We start from the raw sequence: 14,149 nt of genomic DNA, 5'->3' as shown, positions 1-14,149 counted from the left end.
ATAAAGATCCAAAAATTTAAAAATAATGGCCCAAAACAAGCCATGTTTGTGGGGCCAAATGGCTCAATTATTCAAAAGATGGAAGAGCCATTTTATATTTTTATGTTTTCTTTGATGGATGACATAACATCTATCCTTTATTGTTTTTTCTTTAAATAAAGTAAATGACACATCATTTTACTTGCTTAATTTTCCTATCATTGGAAAGGTGGATGAAGAATTGGGTTGGAGTTTTTTATTTTAAAATTTATTTTTTAATATATTTTTATCTAAAAATATCTAATAGACACTTTTAGATTGTCTATAAACTAATCCATCAACTAAAAAAACCCTAAAATAATTTTAAAACACAAAGTTTAACCTTAAAAAAAAACTCTCCAAATCTCGATCTGTTTTTTTTTTATATATAAAAAGTCAAAAACACCATAGTAGCACTCTTCTTATCAAGAAGAACACATTGACACAAATTTTAGTTATTTTTACTAACAAAACTTTGTCACTCTATGTGTTTCTCTCTCTTTCATTATTTTCAATGAATTTTTATCTTTTGTTTAAAGCTAGAGACTGAAATGTGATCAAAATAGAGTTTTGGATTAAAATATAAAATTTTTAAAGTAAAATATGGAGAAATGAACATTTCTCAAATAAAGAATCTTGAAATTGTTGCTAACGGTCAATTTTGGCCCCAAGTCTTAAATTTTTATATGCAATAAAATAGGATTTTATTTTGTAAAATCAAACATGACCCTAATGTAGAGACATTTAATTTCCCCCACATAAAAGATTATAGAAAACCAACCAATAAGTCCAAATTCTTGATTAATAAAATATCAAAGATGAAATTAAAAAAAATATTTAGTGATTATATTGAAAAAAAATTTTAAAAATAAAACTATAATATTATTCTTATCCTTGATATTTTGAGTTTTTGTCCACTTTGCAACAACACTAAACTAACAACATCTCTTATTTTTTTATTTAATTTAATTTCATAGTTTTATGATTCATGAAGGAGGAATTATTTTATTTTTTTAGTTTAGGTTTTATTTTTATAAAATTAATTAAAAAAATAGATCAAATAGAATATCTAGTGGATACCCACTAATGAAAAAAGTCATATACTTAACCTGATTTAATTAGAACAAAGTTGAAAGCAAACAATGAATTTGAACATTTTAGAGTGGAAATTCATTAACTTCCCTTATTTACAATTAATTGACAAATTTAAATACATTTGGAGTGTTCGATAAAAGATAATGATATATATGTATAGTGCACTTTTGAGTAGGGAAAGGTCAAAATTATGATAAAATATTGTATTTAAAAACTCTTTCTTTCTCTCCTAAAAATATAGGGATTTTTTTTATTAAAATAGAGTCATGACGTGGCTCAAATACACAATATAATTTGATTTATGATTATTAAATACACGTAACATCATTATTTTTTAAATCAAAAGGAGTTGAGAGTGTCACTATTAAAAAACTTTATCAGAAGGATAAGAAGGAATCTATTAAGTTTGGATCTTAACCAATTTATTAAATTACATGTTGTTATCATCAAGTCACATTTAATAAAAAATTTATTAAAGAGATAAAAACAAAAAATATATTTAATAACAAACTCATAATTTTTAAAAAACTAGAATACAAACAAAAAAAGGAGATTAAAAAAAACATGTTAAAAAAAAAAAATGAAGCAATAGGAGATTTATAGAAGCACGTAATAATGCGAATACCGCTTCCGCGGACCTACGTCATAATGTCTTCGTCATCACCCGACACCAGCCAAGCCTTGTAGTCGTCGTTGACTAATTAGAATAATAATTTCCTAGGCCGGGCGAGCAGGTACTTTAAAGGAGCCTTAGCCTGGAAGTTCCATTACACAGCAACTGGGATTGGCAATTGTTCTAGCCTTTTGAGTAGTTCATCACATAGCTAGCTATGGCCACCGAAGACGTTTCTCTCGACCTTTCAAAGCTTCTTTCTTCAGAAGAGAGGGACTTTCTCATCCGCAACAATGGTGATCAGGTACTGCTTTTAGCATATGAGTTTCTCTGATCTTATTCAATTCTACTTCTTCTTGTCTTATTATAAGTTGACGTCTTTTTTATATGAACTTGTAGGTTTTTCTAGTAATTAAGATGAATATCATGTTTAAATTAGACTGCAAGCCTTGCTGAAGAACAAATTTATGACCAATTTCTGAAGCTTTTATGATTAAGAAAAAGCTCTTTTTTTTGTTGCTTCTCTCACTGGCAAGAGAAAGAAACCACAAATAAGATTTTGATTCGTTAAGGGCTGAAACTTTTTTCTGATAATGTTCCACGTTAATTTTTAGGTTAAGGTCAGCAATTTGGTTGGGAAGATTGTGGGATTCTACTTCTCTGGTTCGTGGTGCGGGCCGTGCCGTAATTTCACTCCGTTGTTGGTAGAAGTCTATGAACAGCTATCATCCAAAGGGGACTTTGAGGTGGTCTTCATTTCTTCTGACAGAGATGATGAATCCTTCAACACATACTTCTCCGAAATGCCATGGCTTGCTATTCCCTTCTCTGATACGGAGACCCGCAAACGTCTTAAGGAAGTGTTCAAAGTAAGAGGGATCCCTAATCTTGTCATTTTTGATACGAATGGCAAGGTTTCCTGCGATAATGGAGTCAGCACTGTCAAGGAACATGGCGTGGATGGGTATCCGTTCAACCTTGATAGACTGAATTTCCTGAAAGAGCAAGAAGAGAATGCTAAGAAGAATCAAACCATAAGCTCTATCTTGGTTTCAAGCTCACGTGATTATGTGATTTCAAATGATGGAAAAAAGGTAGATGGCTCATTCAATTAGCTAGTTTTGAAATTGAATTGATGATGCCATCATTCACTTTTTTGCTATTTTTAATGATGATGCCATAATTTACATTTTTGCTATCTGTAATGGCAGATCCCTGTGTTGGACCTTGAAGGAAAATTGGTTGGCTTGTATTTCTCAATCCATGCTCATAGGATGTGCCGTGAATTCACTCCTAAACTAGTGGAATTGTACAAGAGGCTCAAGGAAAAAGGAGAGAACTTTGAAGTAGTCCTAATATCTCTAAACTCTGAGGAAAAACACTTCAAAGAGAGTTTTGAGACAATGCCTTGGTTGGCATTGCCGTTTAAGGACAAGAGCTGCGAGAAGCTAGCGCGGTATTTTGAACTTAGAACCATTCCTAATCTTGTCATAATTGGCCAAGATGGGAAGACTTTGAACCCAAATGTAGCTGAACTCATCGAAGACCATGGAATTGAAGCCTACCCATTTACACCGGAAAAGCTTGAGGAGCTAGCTGAAATTGAAAAGGCAAAACTGGAATCGCAGACGCTTGAGTCAGTTTTGGTTAATGGGGAAAATGATTTTGTGATTGACAAAAGTGGATCCAAGGTAATTTTTTTGTTCTGTGCTAACATCGCATGTTGTTATTGCATTACTTTCAATAACTTGCTTATTATCTCGAATTGAATTCATTAGCAAAGGTATTTTTATCATTCAAATGGTTTGCTCTTTGATTAGGTCCGAGTGTCTGATCTAGTTGGAAAGAACATTCTTCTTTACTTCTCAGCTCAATGGTGCCCTCCTTGTCGTGCCTTTTTACCCAAGCTAATTGAAGCATACCACACAATTAAAGCAAAAGACAATGCATTTGAGGTGATCTTCATCTCAAGCGACAGAGATCAATCCACCTTTGACGAGTTCTATTCAGAAATGCCTTGGTTAGCCCTTCCATTTGGTGATGAAAGGAAACAAATCCTGAGTCGGAAATTCAAAATTCAAGGCATTCCTGCAGCTGTAGCGATTGGCCCAAGTGGCCGGACCATTACCAAGGAAGCTCGGATGCACTTGACAAGTTACGGGGCAGATGCTTTTCCATTTACCGAGGAACATCTAAAGCAATTGGAGGAGGAGCTTGAGGAAAAGGCAAAGGGGTGGCCAGAGAAAGTGAAACACGAACTTCATACTGAGCATGAGCTGATACGTACTAAACGCAAAGTATATATTTGCAATGGCTGTCGTGGAACAGGACATAGTTGGTCTTTCTATTGCAAACAATGTGACTTTGATCTTCACCCCAAGTGTGCTTTGAAGGAAGATGAAGATACTGGAAGTGAAAAGGGAAAGGAAGGAAGGATCTGCCATGGTGATGTGTGCCGCAGAGCTTAAGCGGGCAAGCGCTACTGGTATCTGGTTTTATGGGGTTTCTGCTGTAATAAGTTTGCGATGTAAGGTGTTTATTGCATGTGTGTGAAGATAGTGGATGTCTTTCCTGCTATTGATATCTAATTAAGAGGCGTGTTGCTGAAGGATTTTCATGTCCTGTATTTCGATACCAAAAATAAATAACCGGATTGGCCAAGTTTATGTGAATCCTGTGACCCATTTGAAACTTGGGAATCCATGGTTGCTGGTTGTTCTCAAATCTCCATCACTTGTTATGAGGTTCTCGTCATTCCGAAATGAAAATGCTTATCACTCCTGTCAAAAAACTGGGAAGAGGTGCTATGAATGGTTCCATTGTGCCACTCTCTTTGTTTCTTTTTGGCTGGATGAAGCAGCAGCAGCTTCACCTCTGGTGCAAATGTTCCTGTAATTGTTTTGCAGATTTAAAAAAAAGAGGGCTGATTGTGACTAAACCAACATTATATAATGAAACCATTGTAACTCCACCGTAAAAGAAACAAAACTTTCCAATCCAAGCAACTGGATAGTCATTTTTTTATTCCCTCTCTGCCTTCTCTCATTACCTGTTGAGGCTGATTTCAGACTCAAGAAAGCAGCATTAATCTCAAATCAGAACTAAGCAAGACAAATTCATCGAATAGAAATGGCAATTCTTCTGTTGCTGATGACTGCTTGACAAATGAAATCCCAGCAAGTGGAAACTGGGTTCATTACAGTTATTTTAAGGTTGCTAGAGGGTGGAACCAAAATCACGAGCAGGCTAGTGCTTGTACCAGTCAATGGGAGGCAAAGGACGGATAGGATTAATGGCGAGCTTCTAGAAGCTAGTGAAGCCATAAGCTGTACTAATTAGGGTATGTTTGGGAGTTTAGTTGCGGTTATTTTTCAAATAATTTTTCGTGCTGAAATGTATGCCAATAATATTTTTGTATTTTTTAAAAATCATTTTTGACATCAGCACATCAAAACGATCCAAAACATACAAAACATATTAAATTTTAGCAAAAAAAAAATTTGAATTTTTTGGGAACGCGATGCAATTTCTAAGAACACTGATGATGGTATGAGATTATTTTGTAATTAACTATTGTTTTTTAAAGTTTTTTTATTTTAAAATATATTAAGATAATTTTTTTTATTTTTAATATTAACATATTAAAATAATTTTAAAACATCAAAAAATATATTTTTTAAAAATATATTTTTCAACCTAAAAAACAAACAAACAAACAGAGCTAAATAATCTGTTTTTCTTGTCTGTAGATCCATAAAACAAAAAACATGGGTTTAGAAGAACCAACATTTGGGAGAAGGCTAAAATGAGAATTGCATAGAAAAATTACAAAAGAAAAATTTTATAAAATATTTTTCAATAATTAATAGTGAAATAATAATAAAAATAAAGAAAAAAAATTATAATGAAGAAGAAGAAGATGATGATGAAAGTGATAGTAAGGAAGATAACGGTAAAATAATAATACAATTAGTAATTATACTGAGTGAGATGATTATGATTATGGATTGATAGTCATGAGATGGCAGGGATAATGGTCATGAGGTGGTTACAAAAATGATAAAAGAAAAGGTGGTGATGATAAAAGAAGAGGACGAAGAGATGACGATGAAAGAGAAGATAATAGTGATGAGATGTCGATAATAATTAAAATAGTTGAATGATATTTTAAATAAATTATTATTTAAAAAATATTTTGTAGGATCTTATGAATTTATAATATTTTTTAATAAATAAATCAATTTTAAATATTAATTATAAAATAATTATCTTATAAAACATATTATGATAAATAAATATAAAAAATATTTTTTACAAAATAAATAAAATAAGAAGCATAGAATTTGCATACAACGAGGAACCTCTTTACTAATAGAAAGCGTTGCGTGAGGCTACATTTACTTTTAAAGTTTAAAATGTCTCATTGGCTACAAAAGTTTTATCTTTGCGCTTTGTGCAATGATATGGCTAGTAGCCTAGTAAGGTGCTAACTTTGGTGTGTTGGTTGATTCTAGTATATTTTTTTATTTTAAAGATATTTGTAAAAATTAAATTGTTTTTAAATTAATAAATTTTTAGTGTTTTTAAATTATTTTAATGTGTTGATATTAAAAATAATTTTTTAAAAAAAATTAAATTTTTATATATTTTTTTTGCTTTAAATTAATATTTTTTTATATTTTTATATAATTTTAATGTGCTGATATTAAAATAAATTTTTTAAAATAAAAAAAATTATTTTAATATATTTTCAAATAAAATACACTTTAAAAAATACATACTAAAAACTATTTGCAAACTCTTCATGGGCTGGGCTCGGCCTGGGCCTTTGAGAATTTCTGGAAGGGCTTCCCTCGGGATAAAGCTTTACGATTCTAGATCTCAACTTTGTGTTATATAATCTTAAAGAATGAGAAATATGATATTCTAGAAGTTCCATTTAAAAAATATTGCCCATGTATTATATTAATATATAACCTACATACGGTAAATATTATAAATATAAATGTGATTTGAAAATTAAAACATTAAATATAAGACGTTGATGATCTAGGACTGGAACTAAACATGTTTATAAACAAAATAGAGAAAAGCAAAAATCAAGGTGATTCATTCAAAAATTCAAGTTGACTCAGTAACTCGATTATTCGGTAAAACTCTATCAAAAACTCAATTGTAACCATTTGATTCTTTTTAACATAAACAATATTATTTTGTTTTATTAAAAAATTAGAGTTGATTTAGAATGACCCAATAACTCGAGTTTTGAGTTGAATAGTTCACCAAACCGAGTTTAAAAATTCTACTACTTACCACAAAATTCAAATGAGTTAATGTTGTTTTAAGTAAGAGTAAGAATTTTTGTTTCTTTATATATATATATATATATATATATATATATATATATATATATATTTTTGTTTAGAGTTTTGTAGATATACAAAAATATTACTATTTTTTTTAAAAGGAAGATTTGGGAATTATCTCTATTTTCAAATAAACTACAAAAAGGTAAGGTTATGAAATAAAAGGTTAGTTAGAAAATGCAGAAGAAATTTTATTGTTCGTTTTTAAATTTTAGATTGTAGAATTTTAGGTGATTGACTACCAATTCATATATATTAGCAGTACCCAATTTTTTATTTATTCTTTACAACTGAATTTTTATTTACCCTTTTTTGCGATTAAAAAAAATTATGTTTTCTGTAACAGTTTAATTTCATAGTGAAAATAAAAGTATAACAGGATATAATTCTTTTTAGTTTTTTCTCTGTTTATTTATTTATATATATAAAAAAACCATAACAATAACAAGAAAAACTAAAAGGGGTGTAGCCTAATCTCCACCGTTAATCATACCGTAACACCTTTCCTTATGCGTTACGTGTCCCATGAGTCTGATCGCACGGTTTTTATAACATCTTCTGTCTTCTGTCAGTATATCCCAATTTTGCAGATCAAATCATATCTCTCGCTTTCTCGGTAAGATTCTTCCTCTCTCTCTCCCCTTAAGCCATGTGATCTGCGTTTAGAATTATTACTTCAATCCTTTCGTTAATTCCTTAATTATGATCTAGGGTTTTGGGGTGTTAATTAAATTGAATTGTTATGTTTGGGTGATCGTTGTAATTTTTGGTGGTTAGATGGATTGGCAAGGACAGAAACAAGCGGAGCTATGGATGCAGATACTGCTGTTAGTTTTCGCGGCGGTGGCTTTAGCTACAGGTTATATAATAGGATCGTTTCGAATGATGATGCTAATTTACGCCGGTGGAGTGGTTTTCACCACGCTGGTTACTGTCCCTAATTGGCCCTTCTTTAATCGCCATCCTCTCAAGTGGTTGGACCCAAGCGAAGCTGAGAAGCACCCTAAGCCACAGAAGGCTGTGGTTTCCAAGGACAAGAAGAAATCGTCCAAGAAGTAGGTTGGTTTTGTTAATTTTGACTGGTTTTTTAGTCTAAGCATTTGTTTGCTAGGGTTTTTAAATCTTCAATTTAATGGATGGAGTGAAACATTATGGGATGAATTGGGTGTTAGAATAACTTTGTTTTGCTATAAATTCAATACCTTTTAGACAATGGCATTCGAGTTTCAGTTAGTTTTTTTAACTTTTTTTATGCTTGTTTTCTTGTTGGTTTTTCAGAGTGACAGCAGCAGGTTAATCTGATTATTAGAATGGATAGCCAATGTTAAGAGTACTGCATTTCGAGAACTAGAACAAATTCATCTTACTGGTCACGGAATGCAAGTTCCTGTGTGTGCAGATGTTTCTTATCTGTTGGATTTTGAAAAGTTAATTGCTAAACTTTTAGAAAAATGATAGACATTGTTTTATCCAGTGGCCTGAAATGGGCGTTACATGAGACAGATGCTTATAGTGATACGGGAGATGCATCCTGCTTATGTTCTGGATGAAGCGGGTTTGCCTTTTTATGAGGGTCAGTTGTTTTTGTTGATAAGTAATGCTATAGACTGTTGCTTCTTTTAAATATAATTGAGTTGATTATTAAGAGAGAATGCTGATGATAAAAGCGAGGTATATAATTCTTTCAATTCTAGTTTTATGGATGAGTAAATTTCCATTCCACTATCAAGAAAGCAGCAAGGCTAAACCTGCTGCATTTGCTGAAGTGGGTGTGCATTTGATACAATTCTCAGTTAAAGAATCTTGAGGAAAGGGTTTACTGTTGAAGCTATTAACAGGAACTAAGAAACAAAGTATTGCATTATATCCATGAACAAAGTAGAGTTGCAATAATTTGATTCTAGTTAACGTCATATACTGCCCCATTTGAGCTTCATTTGTGAAGAAATTGATCTTATAATTGTAGGACGAGTCATATGCTTTCTATCTGGTCTGGTATTTTGCCCTTGGAAAGAATTATGATATTGCTCTTCTATTTGTTTTCCTTTTCTCGCTATTGACATCCAACTCTTGACTTCAAAATTTTAAATGACATCACAATGTTTACAGTGCATCACAATTTGTTATACACACTAATTTAGCACTTTGAACAGTTTTCGTTCTTTCTCCGAATTTATGTCATCCTGCATAATTTTAAGAAATGCTGAAACTTGTCGTTGTGTTTGGTTGAAAATGTATGATTATTTACGAGTATAATTTTCTGAAGGGAAAATGATATCAAAATTAAAATAAGAAACTAATTCCCCATGTATGATTCATTGCTCTTTTGCTTGGATGAACATTGTTTAATTGATGGAACTAGTGGGTGGGTTATATGGCATGGCTGGATGAGAAGTGAAGGGCCTTTCAAGTAATAACAGTGGAGTACCGTAGACTGCAGCTTTGGGTGACGTGAGATGAGATTTTTTGCCCAGAAAGTGGTAGGGGATGCTTCCCTTTAATTTTTGGCTTCTCTTGTGGTCAATTTGTGTTTAACCTCTCGTCCTTGTTTTGTCGTGATGAACCTGCCATGTTCTTCCTGGCTGCCAGAGTTATGTCAACTTCGCCAAACCTTTCTCCAAAATTTTACTAAACTAGCCGGACCTTTTCCTTCTTTGGCCCTATGATATAGTTGGTTGATTGAGTTTGTAGTTCGAAGCAGGGTAGGAGAGTTTTAAACCTTCGAGCTGGAAATTGGAATATGAAACCTAAAGCTGACAATAAATTATGTGCTACCAGCCTACCAACGGCCATTTGGTTCAAAAATTCAGCCATGGAATAGACACGGATAACATCCCTTCGAACGCTCTATATGAAGGGAAACGAGTGGTGAATGGGTTTGCTATACGCGGTGATTAGTTTAAGCTGATTTCAACAAGACTTGCTGCAAATCAATACAAATGGAGCAAAATTGAATAAAGCCGTAGGACGTCTTATCTTTCAGAAAGACTGAGGGAGTGCATTCATAGGATAAACTCAAAGCGAGGACAAAAAAATCTTTAAACGGCAACAGGTGCAAAAGTTGTCCATCATCAGATGAGCGTTTCCGGTGTGGCCTCTTTTCAGCTTTAGCTAAAAGCTCCAAGCCGCTACAGCAATGATCAAGGCCATAACTGCCTTTGTTTCTATTCCATATCATAACACAGCTCGTTGTCATTTTTTCATAAGCCCAACTGGGCTCCTTGCTATAGATTCCTTCGGTTAACAATTGAGCCACATGTGGTCCATTCCTAAACACAGTATTGTGGTTCCAAATATTGACTTTCCATCCCAATTCCCTCTTCTCATTCAAAAAATTATTTCCAAGATATTGCGTCAACTTCATATTCTTGAACCCTTGTTCTTGTGCTTTACACCCACTACAATTGGCTTCAAGCTTCTCTATAAAGTCACACGTGGAATTTTTTGTTGAAGAGGAGAAAAACCAATAATTTCCTCAGTTGGTCAAAAATATATTTTATTCTTGAACTAGATTAAAAAAATAGTTAATGTAGTGACATACTAAATAAGTGGTTTGCACTACGTTTCAGGTTGATTTATTTTTTTTCTAGTGTAAAAAAAATGCCAATACAATGCAAGTGTTCTTAGAAAAAAAATTATGATCATTAACTTAATTGAGTTTAATAAGCTCAACTAATTTAATAATATGATTAGAAAAAAAATATTGATAACAAATAAAAAAAATTCAACAATGATTCATTGCCAAAGAATTGTAAAAACAAAATAATTCCCAACCAACTAAAATAATTATAGATAAAATTGAAAAAATAAATTCAACAAAAAAAAAGGATCACAAAGGGAAAAAAATCGAATTGAAAAGAATAGGGACTAAACTTGACAAAAAAAATGAAATCAAAATGCGAGGGATAAAATTGAAAAAATGATTCAATTAAAAAAGAATAAAGAAAAAAAAACAAATAACAATTAACATAATGAAGACCAAACTTAATATAAAAATAAAATGATGAAATTGAAAAACAAAATAAGTTCAATAAAGAATTCAAAATCAAATATATTGCAATCAAAATAATGAATATCTAATTTGATTTAATGAACAAATGACCAGACTTCTTTGATTTTTTGCGATCCCAATGTGTTTTTTTAGAAGAGGAGGAGAAAAAAAAACTATACATTGTCGGAGCTCAACTTCCTCTCATCTAGAGGCATGATGAGGGCAGCGAGACACATTCAACGCCTCCCTAGAAGGCAGTAATTAAAGGTTGGACGACGCACCACCTGAAAGACATAGATGACTCCCATTTATTAGTAAGTACATTGCATGTGTCAATTATTTTTTTATTTAAATTATATTTTATGTATATTAAAAAATTAAATTACATTGACCTCACATAATAATAATAATAAAAAAAAAAACAAAATGAAACGACTTGTAAGCAAAGCCAAGAAAGTGTAATTTGAAGGGGCAAAAATCTTCTTCAATTGGATAAAAAAAAAAAAGAATACGAACAACTAGAAATTAAAAATATATATAAGAATATGGGAAGATGTCCCATATTCTTTGGAATATGGGAATATGGGGCAAAAAGCTTCAGCCGCTACGACCTTTTCTTTTCTTTTCTTTTACTTTTTTTTTTTTTTTTAAAGTTAGCGAATTATTAAAGTCGTTGTGGAGGGTGACGACATATTTTGGTCAGTTTATGAAGCAACAAACAATATCCCTTAGATTCGTCCCAGGCTTCTTTATTAAATCATATCTCAATATATATATATATATATATATATATATATATATATATATATATATATATATATATTGAATAGACTATATATGGATTATCATTCACTAAATTCAACCCTTGCCCATATTCTTCCATATCTTATAATCTCTGTAGCTTGGCATGTTGGACGGTGCGGACGGTGCCTTAAGAAATTAATCATGAGAATCAGCTCGCATAGCTTCCTATACACCAATTTGACTATATCCAATCTTATCCATTAATTAATTACCTTCACGAGGAATGTGATTCATGTTACAACGAGTCAGCTTACCAAGAAGGATACTAATCAAACTTAAAAGGTGTAATTTAACTGGTTAGGTCCTTAATTTGTTTTTTAGAGGTCATTAGTTTGAGTGCCATAAATCTCATGGTTACTAGAATTTTATCTGATCATTAACTTCAGAATCCTGGAGGATTAGTCGAGGTGCATGTAAGCTAACCCAAACACCCACAATTACCAAAAAAAAATTCTCAATATCATAAATAAAATGAAAATATGCATAAAACTTACATGTTACTACCAGCAAAAATACCTAATGGTTGTAGCTAAAACACACATAAAAAACCCTGTGACTTGACACAAAATATCTTATAAATCTCTACACGGTTTTGTGTTTTTTTGTTTATTTCTCTTAAAAGAAGAACTAAATTCACTTTAAAAAAAAATAAAATTTACAAAATATCTCGTCATCTATCCACAAGCAAATGGTTCGGAGAATACCTTTATTGCTAAATAAAAAATAGTTTTTTATATTATTTTTTTTATAATAGTTGATGTATTGTATCATCTTTGTCTTCTTCTTAAATTTCAGGTGAACGATGAATGGACTTGTTGCTCATGATCATACCCTTTATAGAGTTGTTGAAGAAAAAGAAGTCGACTTCTTGCTTTTTCCATATTGCACCAACTTTGTAATAGTCACACCATAGACTCCGTCAATGGAGCTCAATATTTAGTCCTTCATCAAGTCATGGGGTTTATACTTTACATGCCACGCACGCATGCTGCTCTCTCTTTCCTTGAAAATACAGCAAAAAAAATAAATAAATCTGCCATACCTAACGGGGAGGCCAAGCTAGTCACCAACCATCATTCCACGTTATTTCCCTCGTCTTCCCCAAGATTCAAGATGAGGAGATAGGAACAGCCCATGTTCCAGCCGTCAACTTCTACTCGACTCCACATTTTGACCTAAACAAATAGATTTGTATTGTTATAATAAATGTTTTTTAAAGTATTGTTTTTTTTAAAATATATTAAATAATATTTTTATTTTATTTTTGACACATGAAATCAAAATAACTTAAAAATATATATAAAAAACTTAATTTGAAAAAAAAATTATAAACAATTTCAAATTCTTTTTAAAAACACTTTAAAAAAAAAAAAAAAGAGATAGTCTTAAATTCAACCTATCTACCCCCGCCGCCAGCGCACCACTAGTTCCAGCAGTATTGACAATAACCTAACAACATTGAAAAAACTAATCAATTGACAAGTGACAAACCCTTGGAATGGGAATTAAGTCTTTCAAAAAATAAAATGTTGAAAATTATTTTTTGGACTACGCAACAACAAAGTAGCTTTCCAAAGTCATACACCAGTGGATTGCAATTAAAAAATATACCATGGATTAATTTCAACTAATTGATTTTTTTAAAAAAATATTAAAATAATAATTTTTTATTTTAAAAATTATTTTTAATATCGATGAAATAAAAAAATATTAAATTTTTTTTAAAATACTTTTAAAATATAAAAATAAACATGTCATGAAGCAATGGGAACACAAGGTATCTGTCCCCGATTCGTAGCCACCAGTTGATTTATCAACCAAAATGTTGTTATTACATGGATTTGTCCTTCGTCTATGACCATTAAGGTAGAAGCCACGGACTTCCCCGGCAAAATCTAGGCATTACAGACAATATCTCCAGCTTACCGCATTGCGGAATTAATCCTTGACCAGACACGTCGTCACTGACGTTGAAAAGTGCAACCTCCGTAGGTTACATTCAACTAATTACAACGTCCATGGATGATGATGGACCCCACTTAAATTGACAGCTTTAGCCAACGATTCCACAAATCCTAGTCGTGGTCCACGACACTTACAACACCACTGCACCTTGATCTCTCTTGTCCAAGTCCACCAATATTTATCTCCTAGTACGGCGTGTTTGGATTTATATTAACGATTATCTTACAATGTTTTTTTTGTTAAAAAATAGATTAAAATAATATTATTTTTTTACTTTTTAAAAAATTATTTTTAATA

General features: G+C 31.8%; 3 protein-coding genes across 3 annotated transcripts in view; all 3 read left to right on the top strand.

The window, feature by feature from the left end:
- The window catches only part of LOC7477023 (probable nucleoredoxin 1), a 102,231-nt gene extending 97,833 nt beyond the window's left edge, over positions 1 to 4,398 (top strand). The window contains exon 7 of the transcript XR_008060212.1: positions 4,322 to 4,398. The gene's annotated coding sequence lies outside the window, so the exon portion shown is untranslated. The remainder of the gene's footprint in view (positions 1 to 4,321) is intronic.
- On the top strand, positions 1,857 to 4,398 carry LOC18102439 (probable nucleoredoxin 1). Its single transcript, XM_052456047.1, has 4 exons — positions 1,857 to 2,030; positions 2,341 to 2,820; positions 2,938 to 3,417; positions 3,547 to 4,398. The coding sequence occupies exons 1-4, from the start codon at positions 1,944 to 1,946 to the stop codon at positions 4,192 to 4,194; spliced, it is 1,695 nt and encodes a 564-aa protein (XP_052312007.1). The 5' UTR covers positions 1,857 to 1,943; the 3' UTR covers positions 4,195 to 4,398.
- Positions 4,399 to 7,542: 3,144 nt separating this feature from the next.
- Positions 7,543 to 8,744, top strand: LOC7477027 (signal peptidase complex subunit 1). The gene is made up of 3 exons (XM_002314502.4): positions 7,543 to 7,708; positions 7,870 to 8,151; positions 8,371 to 8,744. Exon 2 carries the CDS (start codon positions 7,870 to 7,872, stop codon positions 8,149 to 8,151), a length of 282 nt encoding a protein of 93 aa, XP_002314538.1. The 5' UTR covers positions 7,543 to 7,708; the 3' UTR covers positions 8,371 to 8,744.
- Positions 8,745 to 14,149: the final 5,405 nt, after the last annotated feature.

Source organism: Populus trichocarpa, chromosome 10, assembly GCF_000002775.5.
Source record: "Populus trichocarpa isolate Nisqually-1 chromosome 10, P.trichocarpa_v4.1, whole genome shotgun sequence".
NCBI lineage: Eukaryota > Viridiplantae > Streptophyta > Magnoliopsida > Malpighiales > Salicaceae > Populus > Populus trichocarpa.
Note: the sequence above shows the minus strand (reverse complement) of the source record. Positions and strands in the feature narration are given on the sequence as shown.